The sequence below is a fragment of the Oryzias latipes genome, chromosome 10, assembly GCF_053564925.1.
Source record: "Oryzias latipes strain Hd-rR chromosome 10, Olatipes_Hd-rR_3.1".
NCBI classification, from domain to species: Eukaryota; Metazoa; Chordata; class Actinopteri; order Beloniformes; family Adrianichthyidae; genus Oryzias; species Oryzias latipes.
In genome coordinates, this window is record NC_136246.1 from 2,696,862 (window position 1) to 2,709,931 (window position 13,070).

The 13,070-nt window shown below is 43.4% G+C and overlaps 1 protein-coding gene across 1 annotated transcript; it reads left to right on the top strand.

The window, feature by feature from the left end:
• The first annotated feature begins 11,235 nt into the window (after positions 1-11,235).
• On the top strand, positions 11,236-12,839 carry LOC110014754 (uncharacterized). The gene has a single exon (XM_020701756.3). It carries the CDS (start codon positions 11,624-11,626, stop codon positions 12,818-12,820), a length of 1,197 nt encoding a protein of 398 aa, XP_020557415.3. The 5' UTR covers positions 11,236-11,623; the 3' UTR covers positions 12,821-12,839.
• Positions 12,840-13,070: the final 231 nt, after the last annotated feature.

The window sequence follows — 13,070 nt, forward strand, 5'->3', positions numbered from 1 at the left end:
AGAAAATCTCTGCACGAAGAAAAGTTATCTGTGACGTAAGGTAATTTATGCAAAACATGTCAAACCTGTCTTTATTACTTTTTGGCTTTTCAACATGATGTATTGTTACGTGGATTGCATAGAGGACAAGAGCCGTGGTATTGAGCCATTACACGTGTGGGAGGGCAGCGGCATTTTCAGTGTTCCTGAATGTGAAGTACAGCTACGAACTGTGAGTTTTTCTCTCATTTGTTTATTTGTGATTTTTTTCCCAGTGGTTACTTGATGACTTGTGGGTGATTTTGATTTTTTATGTTAATTTCTCTGTGGTCAGAGTCCACTGCCATATTTTATTTCTTGCTATTTTCAAGATTTGTATAAATCTTTTGCCACAATACATCAACCAGTTGCCAAAGAATCATCTGTTTTTTGTGTTTTATACTAAGAGCAAGTCTGACTATTTTTGATTTTACTTTATAACAATAAATTACTGTATAAAAACCCAGTCATTGTGTCCTGTGAGGCAACATCATTTATCCAGGCTCCATATGTATAGCAAAGGGCAGCGGAAAATTCAGTGATTTTCATCAGGATCCGGTCAGATTTGGAGGATAAGCACACTGGAGCTGGACCCACAGCAGCAACAGAAAGTTTACTGAAAGTGTAGATTTGGAGACAGCGCTGTTGCTTAGCATGCTGCTGAAGGCACAGCGCCTCGAGCCTCTTTCAGCAGCTATACACCTAAACAAGATCTTGAGAGAACCATCTTATGGTAGATGTTCACTCATTAGCTTCACATTTACTGTGGTTTCGTAACTCAGTGATACATGTACAACTCAGTTTAAACAAGTGATGGGTACTGAAACTTTCTGCCAAGTTGGTACTGGTACCGCTACATATGGATCTACTGGACCATAATAAACAGATTTCGGTGCTTCATGGTGAGCTTATATAAGAATGGGCAAGGCTGTGCAGACGTGTGCACTTTGCGGGTATATTTGGGCGCATTCGATCCAGACTAGGAACTTGGACCAATCAGTGGGAGTGTGATGGCAGCATACCCTGCCACACCCACAAACAACATGGCGGTAACCTCCCTTCAGCATTGCACACTTTCTTTTTAATTTTATTATTTCAGATTCTCTATTCTTGAATAAAATAATAATATAATAATAAAATATACATTCATTATCTATTTTCAATAATTTCTAGCACATGTACACTTGTTTAGTTTACTTATTTTGGTTTGTTTAATTAATGTCACCTGTTTTTGAGTTGCCAGTACTGAGGGGGCTACTGGTCGCTACGGGTGTGGCTGAGGTTCTGCTCCTGGAGCTGTGCTGTGAGGACTGGCAAAGGAGGAGCTCAAGTCTTCACAGCCTTTAAATACTCCAGCCAGGCAATTAGGAAGGCACCATCTACTGAAGCCTCCAGGGGAGAAACTAATGGACTTATTTAATGTTTATTTGCTTTGCATCTGTTGGTCATTATTTATTTTGTTCCACTTTTGATGATTTTCTCTTCCACTAAGAGACCAAGTTTTGTGTTTAGTCTTGTCTTTATAGTCTTTGTTAAATGTTTGTGTAGTCATGTTAGTTCCCCCCCCATGTTTCTCAAGTGGTCTGATCAGCCACTATATATGTTCCCCTGTTGTGTCTTTGGTTAGGTCAGTTTGTTTCTGTTACTTGGTCTGTTCAGTTGGTTAAGTTAAAGTTATTGCCTGAGTTAATTATGTTTCTGTTGACCTCTTTTACGGGCCCAGTTTGTTCATCCTTTTACATTTTTTGAGAAAAATTAAAAATTTCATTTTTGATAAACTTCTGTTGTCCTCATTGGCCGCTCGATCCATCACATGGAGTCTGGGCCGCTAGGTAACGAAGAGCGGCCTCCAGCTCCTGGTTGGCCCTCTCTGCTTAGCCGTTAGATTGGGGATGGTAGTCGGATGGTAGCCGGATGTCAGGCTCACCATGGCCCCCGAGGCAGAACAGATGGCCTTCCAAACCTGGTAGACAAATTGGGGTCCACAGTCAGAAACAATGTCCTTCAGGATGCCATGATGATGGAAAACCTTCTAACCCAGATTTCCGCCATTTCAGTGGCTGTGGGCAACCTGGTGAGAGGGATGAAATGAGCGGCCTTAGAGAAGCGGTCAATCACGGTGAGTATGACTGTGTTACCCTGGGAGGGTAGTAGTCCGGTGATGAAATCCATGGCGATGTAGGACCAGGGACGGCTGGGTATGGGCAGAAGATGCAGTAAACTGGCTGGAGGAGAGTTGGAGTACTTTGAACGGGCGCAGGTGGTACAGGCTGCGATGTACGCCCTAACATCTCTCTCCATGGCAGGCCAGAAAAACCGTCGCCGTAGGAGATTCAGTGTCCTATGAATTCCAGCGTGGCCGGCTATATGAGAGGCATGACCCCAGGAGAGCACATCTGGACGAAGAGATGTGGGCACATACAGAGTGTAATTGGGAGCAGGGGGATGATCCGGTTCCTCACCTTGTGCTTGTAAAACTCGAGACTCGACATCCCACGTAAGATTCCCCACGATGCAGGTAGGAGGGATGATGGTGGAGGTGACCGATTCATCACTGGAGCTGTATTTCCGAGAGAGAGCGTCTGGTTTGACATTCCGGCTTCCTTGTCTGTAGGTTATACTGTAGTGAAATTGAATCTTTCATAAAACAAACACCAGCGGGCTTGGCGGCAGTTGAGTCTCTTGGCGGTACGTAAATAAGCCAGGTTTTTGTGGTCCGTCCACACCATAAATGGAAGTTCAGCGCCCTCCAGCCAGTGACGCCACTCTTCCAACGCTAATTTTATAGCCAGCAGCTCTCGATTTCCCATGTCGTAATTCTGTTCGGCCGGAGATAACTTACGGGGAAAAAAGGCACAAGGTTTTAATTTGCCAGAAGACTTTTCTCGTTGGGACAGAACAGCTCCAAGGCCTGTATCCAAGGCATCTACTTCCACAATGAACTGACTGGTGGGGTCCGGTTGAATGAGGTTGGGAGCAGTGACAAAAAGTTCCTTGAGCTTATCAAAAGCAGATTGGGCCTCAGGACCCCAGGTGTAGGGTCTATTGATGGAAGTGAGTTGCGTGAGAGGGGATGCTATGGTCCTGTAATTTTTAATGAACTGACGATAGAAGTTAGCGAACCCTAAGAACTGTAATTTCTTCCTGGTTTCTGGGGGTTCCCAGTTAGAGACCACCTTAATCTTAGCAGGATCTGGTCTGATGTTGCCTGCCTCAAAATATAACCCAGGAAGCGTGAAATTCGAATTTTCCAGCTTTAATATAAAGTTGATTTTTCGAGTAGACGTTCCAAAACGAGACATACATGAAAAGTGTGTTGAGTTATGTCCAGAGAGTAGATAAGTATATTGTCTAAGTAAATGAAAAGAAAGCAGTTAAGGAAGTCTCTGAGAATGTCATTAACCACACCCTGAAAAACTGCAGGGGCGTTGGTAAGGCCGAAAGGCATAATTAGATATTCGAAATGCCCTAACGGAGTGTTAAATGCAGTTTTCCACTCGTCTCCCTCCTTAATGCTGACCAGATGGTAAGCATTTCGAAGGTCCAGTTTAGTGAAAACCTGGGCTTCTTGAACGAAGTAGAACACGAAACTGATAAGAGGAAGAGAATATTTGTCCTTAACCGTGATCTTGTTAAGTTCACGATAGTCAATGCATGGGTGCAAAGTCTTATCCTTCTTTTCAACAAAAAAGAAACCTGCCCCAACAGGGGATGAGGAAGGGCGAATAAGGCCAGGTGAAAGGGCCTCCTGAATGTACTTTTCCATGGCTAGCTTTTCCGGGCCGGACAAATTAAATAATCTGCTTCTAGGTAGGGGTGCGCCGTTCAGTAATTCTATAGAGCAATCGTAAGGTGGAGGGGAAGAGGCCCAGCCTTAGATTTACTAAAAGCTGACTTGAGATCATGTTAACATGACGAAATACGGGTGAGATCGAGTTCTTCAGTAGTTTGATCGATGTGGGGACGAATAAGAGGTTCTGCGGATCTAAGACTGTTAGCCATACAAAATGAACTCCAGTTATTGATATGACCATTAACCCAGTCAAACTGAGGATTATGGGTGCGAAGCCAGGAAAACCCCAAAATGAAGGGTGTCTGAAGGGTTTGAGTAATGAAAAACTTTATGTGTTCTCTATGGTTACTGGAGGTGATGAGACGAACCGGTTTGGTGCGGTGAGTGATCCTGGAGAGGGGTTGACCCCCTAGCCTTACAGCTTCAATGGGATGTTCCAAGACTTCTGTGGGCAGATGAAGCTTGGAAACCAGATTAGAGTCTAAAAAACTCTGTTCTGCACCAGAGTCAACCAGAGCCTTGAAGTCAAAAATTCCATCTTGTGTACATAACTTGACAGGGATAAATAAAAATTTTCTCTCAGTATGAGATGCATAATTACCCACCCGCGGCCTGCCTTGTAGCGGGGGGTTCTGGCTTTGAAACGGAGCTGACACTGATTGACTATGTGGCCCGGGAGACCAGAGTAGAAACAGGCTCCCTCGTCCTTCCGTCTCTGACGTTCCTCTTGGGTCAGGTTGGAATGACCAATTTGCATGGGTTCATCAGAGTCTTTACTGAGGAATTTGCGATCAGGAGGGGTTGTGGTAAATCCGGAATAGTAGTGTGAGTGCTGGAGTCTTGAGGTACCTTACGATCCTGTCGGATGCGTTCCCTCTGTTGTTCACGGAGACGAACGTCAGACCGCAATGCTGCTGAAACAAGTTCTTCAAAACTATGAGTCTCTGGTTGAGAGCACAAATGATCCTTGATGGAGTCATTTAAGGATTGATAGAAAATTCCTCTGAGGGCGACATCCGGCCAACCTGCCTCCACTGCCAGAATGCGAAAGTCAATCAGATGGTCACTTACGGAGCGGTTGTGTTGTTTGAGTCTTAGCAGTTGTGGTGAAGCCTCCTCCTCTCTTCGGGGTTGGTCAAAAACCAGACGGAACTCTCTAATAAACTGGTCAAATGAAACAAGGGATATAGGGTTAGCCGAGAGAAAAGCTTGAGCCCACTGTAGAGCTTTGTTTCTTAACAAATTCACAATTAAAGTTATCTTACTGTGGTCAGCTTGATAATACCAGGGTGCTTGCTGAAAAAGTAGTTGGCATTGAAGGAGGAATCCTCCATATGCTTCTACGTCACCATGAAATAGTTCGGGTTGGAGCCAGAAGTTTTCAGGAGTCGAACCAGAAGCGGAAGTGTTAAAGTTGCTGGAAGTCGGAATAGAAACTGAGGCTGAGTTAGCAGAGTTTTGACCAGTTAGATCCATCAAAGCTTGAGTTATGCCATTCAGGCATCGGAAAAGATCTTGCTGAGCCGAGGCCATTTGAGTTAAATACTCGGCTTGACGTCCCAAGGCTAATCCCTGCTGAGTGACAGCTAGTCGGAGTCCTTCCAGGTCAGCTGGGTCTGGGTTTTGGCCAGTTCGTTCTGCCATGATATGTATGACATAGCAGACCCAGATGCTTGAACCCGGAAGTAAACTCAAACGTAGGGTAAATAACAAGTCTTTTATTTTTCCAGCTGGAAAAATCAATCGTCTTAGAATTTTAGATTCTGTTGCCAGGCAATCCGAACCGGCAGCAGTCTTGCCGTAGTTGGAAGTCTCTTTGTGGCTGAGGCGAGAGACGGGGAGTGGCTGGAGCGGAGCGTGGCAAGAGGCGAGGCTTGGTAGCAGCGGATCTTGAAAAAGGATTATCCCAGGTGGACACTCGTGGAGATGGACCTGAGAGTGAGATCACAATGCAAGGTAAGTTTCAGGAAAATGTGGCGAGCATGAATTAACTAGTTGACCAGACAAGCCCCGAGAATGGCAACGAACTGGCGATGAATGCTGGACTGGATCTCCCTAAGAAGGCGGTGAGTTGATGAAGTGAGTGTCCACAGCTGGTACCAATCTTCAGAGGCAGATGACAGAGGGGAGGGAGAGGAGACCTGACAGAGGCACCATGACAAATTTCTCCTTTCTGATCGTATTTACAATTGTGTATTCTTGTGTTTTGAAAACTTTTCAGTATGAAGTACCAAAATCCAAATTTTTATGGTATGTTTACGAAGAGTTCCAAATTATCATGCAATTTATATTTAAGTGTCAAAAAGATCAAATTCTTTGTTTCTCAATTAAACTCATGGATGATTTTGTGTCTCAGGGCTCTTTGGATCACTGACATCAATATCCGACACTTGTGATAACTAGTTTGCCAGGTGAGTGCAGTTAAGGGAAAAACTACTAAAGAATTATTGACCCTAGAACATTTTCGCTTTATAAAATTAATAATAAAATAGAATATGACAACACGTGATCAATTATTATTATTATAGTGATTGAATAGTGTTTTTGCCATAAAAATTCACTGTGGAATCACCACTTTATAGCCACTGCACTGAATAAGACTGGTGTGAAGGTTCACAATTAGCCAATGGACAAAGATGGGATTAAGTTTGAGGCCAAGGAAGCGGATAACCTCAGCTTTCGGTTCCAAAAACAGAGGTATGTTTTTAGGGTATGTCAAGTTCCCATAGCAACTCATGCTCTGAACATAACCTGGTCTGGAGCAGGTTTAGTTGAAGGTTAGTTTGTTTTCAGAGAGGTGAAGGAGCATGGCGTATCCATTTGAATATGATTTAGTGGATGAAGAAGCTCAGATAATACTTTTTCCACCGTGAGAGGTTGATAAGACCACGGATGGATGTTGGAAAAATAAACTTTTCAATTTGATCTAACTTAATTATTTGCTTCAGTTAAGATAAATCCTTTTTTTGTGTTCATTCAACTTAAAAATAACAGTTAGAAGACATTTATTTTACTTTCATTCAAACTAATTCAATTAAGTAGATGTAACTTTGGTGCTGCTGTTAGATCGGCAGTGCAAAGAATTGTGGGATACCATTCCCTTTGCCTGTCTGGACGGATTTGGGTTTAAGTGTGGGTTTTTGACCAAATGTATTTAGGTGTTTAGCTGTTTTACTGTGTTTTGCCGAGTTATTTTATCCTGTTATGTTTAATTCTGCACCATGAGTGAGAGGGACGGAGAGGATGATGAGGTTATTTAGCAGCCTTAGTGCAATTGAATGGCACAAGAACTGAAGTTAAAGTCAGAGTCATGATAATTAGAAGCTTAGTATATTTTGTAATTCCACACTATCATTTATTTTAACTTTATAAAAATGAGAAAATCTACAGCCTCTAACTTAGACATGAAAGTTCAAGAAGTACAATAAATAAAGATGGAAAAACATTTAATTTAATTGGAGTAATATGACATTTAGTTAGATAAATATGTAAATTTGAGTTGTATAAACAACTATTGAGTTGGATAGACAATAAATTAGGTTGAATAAATTTAACTCAATTACTTACCAACTGAATCAATTCAATTAACTTTTATAAGTTGTATATATATATAAATATCTCAATGTAATTTGAAATAAGATCAGAAACTCATGTGTTTACTTGTCCGTTCTTTTTCTCCAAGCAGAAACTCTTTTGCTAATGATGCAGCAGTATTATTTTTTTGATGGGCGTATAATCTTCATACACCGTCATTGAAATCTCAGACTCACTGAAGTATAGCGCTTTCTTTAGTTCTCTACGCGTTTCCATGGTGACTCGGGAAATCGGCGATCCATTGAGAATGTCTTTATGTTCTTGCTGTGAACGTGTATTAACCCAGGGTTACCAAGTCTAGCGTAATTACGCCAACTCATATCCAGTCTTTTGGAACCGACATACCCAGAGTAAGCAAGTTCAGACGGATTTCAGCCAGAGTTCAGAGTTAAAGTCAGGGTAGTTTAAACGTGCTTTCTGGATTACCCCCCAGACTCAGCCCCTGCACTAACACACGGGGGAGGCTTTATAGACAGGGACAAACCATACTGGACACATGACGGAGGGGAGAACAAACTAATCAAACATTCCAACTAATTAATCTATGATTGCAAACGGAAAAACAAAATGTATACAATATAAAAGTAGTCTTCAACAAAAAGTGGACTAAATAAGCAAAAATAAAGTCCATGAGGAGAGTTGGCAATCCCTGCAGTTCCCCAGTGGAATTTTTCCAAACTCCTCTACTGATTACTATGGAGGGCTCACCTGGGATGGAAACTCAGAAAACAAACAAAAGTGAATAAACCATTTTTCTCACTTAAAACAAATTAATCAAATGTGTACATCCATTGTTAATTTATTTTTAGTAAACAAAGTAAAAGTGAATGTTTTACTTTTTAAAGGAAAATTAAAGAAATAGTAACACCTATGGTGGTTTGTGGTTCAAGCACCACAATGGCACACACATTCCAGGAACACTCTCACTCACCTACTCCAGTTTAATGCAGTCAGCACATGCAGGGTACTAGTCAACGGCAGACATGCAGTCTACTGAAATCATGGAGTCACTTCTTTCTGTTTCTTTGACGTCTGAGCTTAAAGCCATCTCTGTCATCATCATTATCACCTGGTCTCTTCTGTTTTTTCTCGAGTTGCTCTAGAACAGGGGTGTCAAACTTTAATTCACAGTGGGCTAAAGTTAAGCAGTGAAGGAAAGTCACGGGCCATCTCAATATTCATTGAAAAATGTACGGTAACTGAAATGCAATGTTTAACCTTTTCATATAGTGTCTTCTTATGGAGAGAAATTAGACTCAGTCGGTTTTGTGAGTGCGTAATTCTTGATTTGTGCGTAAATTAGGATTTGTGTATGCATATTCTTGCTTTGTGCGTGCGTAAATTAGGATTTGTGCATAAATTTGGATTTGTGCGTGATTTGTTACTCACATAATACGTTTTGTGTACAGTGATCCATCGCTATAACGCGGTTTACTTTTCACGGTTTCGCTACTTCGCGGATTTGCATCGTGCATTATGTTCTGCATTCTGATTGGCTAAAAAGTCACTCCGCTTCTTCTCTACCTGTGCGTCAATAACGCTGCAGTTTAATATGTACACGTACGTAAAACAGCTTGCCAAATTTACATTACGTACGTGTACCTTCTCATGCAATTTCGAGTTTCCCTAAAACCCATAGAAAAAAGAGCAACAACAACTGCCTTTCACTGTGTTCTTCCCCCGAACAAACACACCTGCACCGCAGGCTTCAAAAGAAGAAAACACTGCAGAGGAGTCAGGATGCAGCAGCTCAGTCTGAAGAGCAGTGAAATACACCTGAGTCACCATTTGTCCAACTGTACTTTGTATTTTTTTCATAATTGTTTTTTTAATTTTCTCCCGTTTAATCCAATTGCTCGGGTCGCGGTGGGCGGGCTAATCTCCACGATTTGAAGCCTTCTGTTCACATTGAGGATTAAAATTATTATTTGACAATACAGTACAGAAGTTTTTTGTTGGAAAAAACGTTTATAAAGTACTTTGATTTGTGAAACAAATGCTTGAGCCTGTAAAATGGTTTGTTCTTTTTTTTCAATGTATAATAGGGTGTTTCATTGTATAATACTTGAAAAAAAAATAGAGGTTTCTACTTCACGGATTTTGCCTATCACAGGTTCTTTTTGGAACGTAACCCCCGCGAAAAACAAGGGTTTACTGTATAAGTTAAAAAAATGTAAAATGAAAAAAATACAAAATGCAATTTACGTATGCACAAATTAAGATTACAACAGCTTGAAACTACTTACACACACACATCTTTAAAAAACACACACGAAGCCAAAGTTACGCACGGATCTACCGTGAGACTGTTTTCATGTCTCACAAATTTGTCCATAAGTGCTGCGTTTAAATACCAGTGGAATGCTCGGTCATTAGAATTTTCCTATCGGCCTTCCCTTCTAAACGTATTTCCTTCAGTGGGTGTAGCAGGGCTTAAAAAAACTTTAAATGAAAATAAAAATTATTATCTGAGAATATGACGTTCACTTTTAAACGCCAATATATATATTAAAAGTATATTATTCTCCGAGACACCGAATTGATACAAAATGCGTAACAGGAACGACCAGTAGGGGGCACTGTTGTTTTTCTTCCGGAAAAAACAAAGGCAGTCAGACTGAGAGAGTCACGGGAAGAATGGCGGCCCATCTCGGTGGTCAGCGCCCCGAAGTAAGTAGCCTCTATGTTCAACACTAACATCTACTGTCTTCATGTATTGATTGAGTCATTGTCTGGATGGTTTAATGTTTTATGCGCTGAGTTGTTTTTATAGGCCAAGACGTTCTTCTCACATTTCCCTGTTAGCAGTAAGCTAACGTCTGTGGAAGCTAAGCTACTGTGATGGGAGTTACTGCTCGCCATGGAGGGGCGGGGAGGAATGCACCGGTGAGCATCATGAGCACTGATTGGAATAAACTGATAAAGTAGGGGCTGCAGGGCGCCTCCGGGAGGAGCATCTCGCGAGAGGAGCCGGCCACTCAAACCTTGGAGGGAGGGTGCCGTTCGCTGCTGGTTAGGGCTGCCGGCGGTGAAGACAGACAGCGAGGGAGGAGTGTGGACTAGGAGTGAGCCGGTTGCCGCTGCTCCACTCAAGGTACTGCCTTTGGACGCTGCAATCTTCTGCACACGGAATTCATTCACCGCCGCCCAGCGCAGCCATACCCCGGGGAGTCGGACGGCGCTGCAGCTCAGACCCCTGGGGGGGGTCTCGTTGATTGCGCAAGCTAAGTCCTATTCACACCTTGGACATTTTAGGTTATATTTGGAGGAGTTTGGAGTTGGATTATTGTTGATATCTTAATCATTAAAGAATGTAATTGTAACATCTCGTGTGGTTCTTGTGGCCTGACAGAGGTTTTACACCTGCCCTGGTGGGACCCCCACAAATATTACACTGGTGTCAGAAGTGGGATCACCAGAAAGTCAGAGCCAGCAGGGGGACCAGCAGATGCTGGCCCAATAATAACCTGGCCCTGCTAAGTACCCCCCGGCCAGTTATTCTGCCAGAGACCTTTTCTGGGTCTGGGCGAGACTGGTCTGACTGGGCAGAGCAATTTGAGATTGCAGCTGATGTGAACAACTGGGACGATGCTCTTAAGTTGAAGTTTATGAGTCTGCTGTTGTCCGGCCGAGCCCGGGAAGTGTACAGTGGGCTGTCACCATCTGCCAAAGCAAATTACCTATCCTTAAAGGAGGCAATGAGTCTGAGGACTGGAACAGAGCGAACTTTTCTTCACGCAGTAGGTTGCCTAATGAGACTGTCAGGGAGTTTGGTGTTGCACTCCGACGGCTTGCTGCTAAAGCTTATCCCTCCGTAGATATTACAACCCAGGAGATGTTGGCTAAAGATCATTTGATTGCTCATGTGGGGAGGGGGAACCTGCGTGTTACTTTGCGAAGTGTCAAACCCGCCACACTTGAGGCTACCATTAATCTGGCTGCCGAGCTGGAACTCATCAGAGACCTGGAAAACAGTTACGTTACAACTGACACCAAAGTGTGTGTTGTGACTGACAAAAGCTCTGATGAACGAGTTGAAGCTTTGGTGGGTGTGGTTGAGACCTTGAAACAGGAGGTAATATCCTTGCAGTCGACAGTTAAAGCCTTGGTGGAATTACCTGAACATAGGTCTCTGCCACCACACCAGAGACTGGGTCCGGTTAGTAGGAGTAGGCCGCGTGCATCCAACTCAAAAGATGACTTGGAGCGGGGAAGAGCATGTTGGGATTGTCCATATGTGCAGTTAAACTAACAGGGGCGTGCACAGAGGGCCCAATGGCCGCCCCTACCTGCGAGAGGAATGCGGCCTTTAAAAGCTTAATGGGTGGATCTGGCTATCTCAAGGCAAAAATAGGTGGGTTTGACTGTCATGCACTCATAGACACGGGGGCGTCACGCTCTGTTATATCGAAGAGCATGTGGTTAGTTATCACTAATGGTGGGACTGACTTGGGAAACTATGTTGGGAAAGCTACCACAGTAAATGGAGGACAATTAGTTGTCTTGGGGTCTTGGCAGACTGTGTGTCAGCTTGCAACACTTACCCTACCCGTTGAGTTTTTGGTGTCTGAGCTAACATCAGATGAGATACTGTTGGGTTTTGGTTTTTTAGCAAAACATAGTGCCGTTGTCAATTTGGGGCAGAACGTTTGTCAGATTAAGGGAAAATTTTTCCCTTTAGTCCCCTCAAACCCGTCTCCGGCAGCCAAAGTTGTGGTCATACAGTCGGACGCCACAGTGCCCCCACGTGGTGAGGCCATTGTGTGTGGTCAGGTGCAAAATGAGACGGGGGATTGTGCCTCAGGAATGTTGGAACCCTCAGATTCTCTTGCAAAACATTGTGATCTGCTGGTTGCTCGTGTAGTCTGCCGCGTCGAACAGGGTACCTTGCCTATTTGTGTCATTAATGTGACCAGCGACCCACTTATACTAAAGAGTGGGATGAAAGTTGGCACACTGCACACAGACATTGCAATAGAAGAAGGTGGCGATGGAAAAAATCTTGGGGATGGCCAGCAGCTTTCGACTGTTTCTGCACTCATGCAGCAGTTCGGCTTGGAGGATAGAGGATTTTCCGAGGAACAGCTAAAATCTGTGAGACAGCGGTTGTCCCACCATCGTTCAGTGTTTAGTTGTGGCGAACATGATTTGGGGAGGACTTATTTGACAATCCACGAAATCAACACAGGTGATGCAAAACCTATCAAAATGCACCCGCGAAGAGTACCTTTGCACCTGCAACAGGAGGTGGCGGAAAATCTGAAGCAAATGCTGGCCAATGACATAATCCAGCCGTCTTGCAGTCCCTGGGCAGCACCTGTGGTTCTGGTAAAGAAAAAGGGCGGTGGATTTAGATTTTGTGTGGATTACAGGAAGCTAAACGAGGTGACCCGAAAGGATGCATCCCCTTCCTAGGATTGAGGACGCCTTGGATAGCCTTAGCAAAACATATTGGTTTTCCACCTTGGATTTGGCTAGTGGCTATTGGCAGGTGAAAATGCACCCTGACCATCGTCATAAAACTGCGTTTGCTACTCGCCAAGGGCTATTTGAATTAACGTCCTCAGTTTTGGGTTGTGTAATGCACCTAGCACATTTCAACGGCTGAGGGATTTAATTCTTGCTGATTTGCATTGGACAACGTGCTTGGTTTATTTGGATGACA

Coding starts and splice junctions, on each gene's coding strand:
- LOC110014754 (XM_020701756.3), top strand. CDS start 11,624: ATGTTGGGATTGTCCATATGTGCAGTTAAACTAACAGGGGCGTGCACA.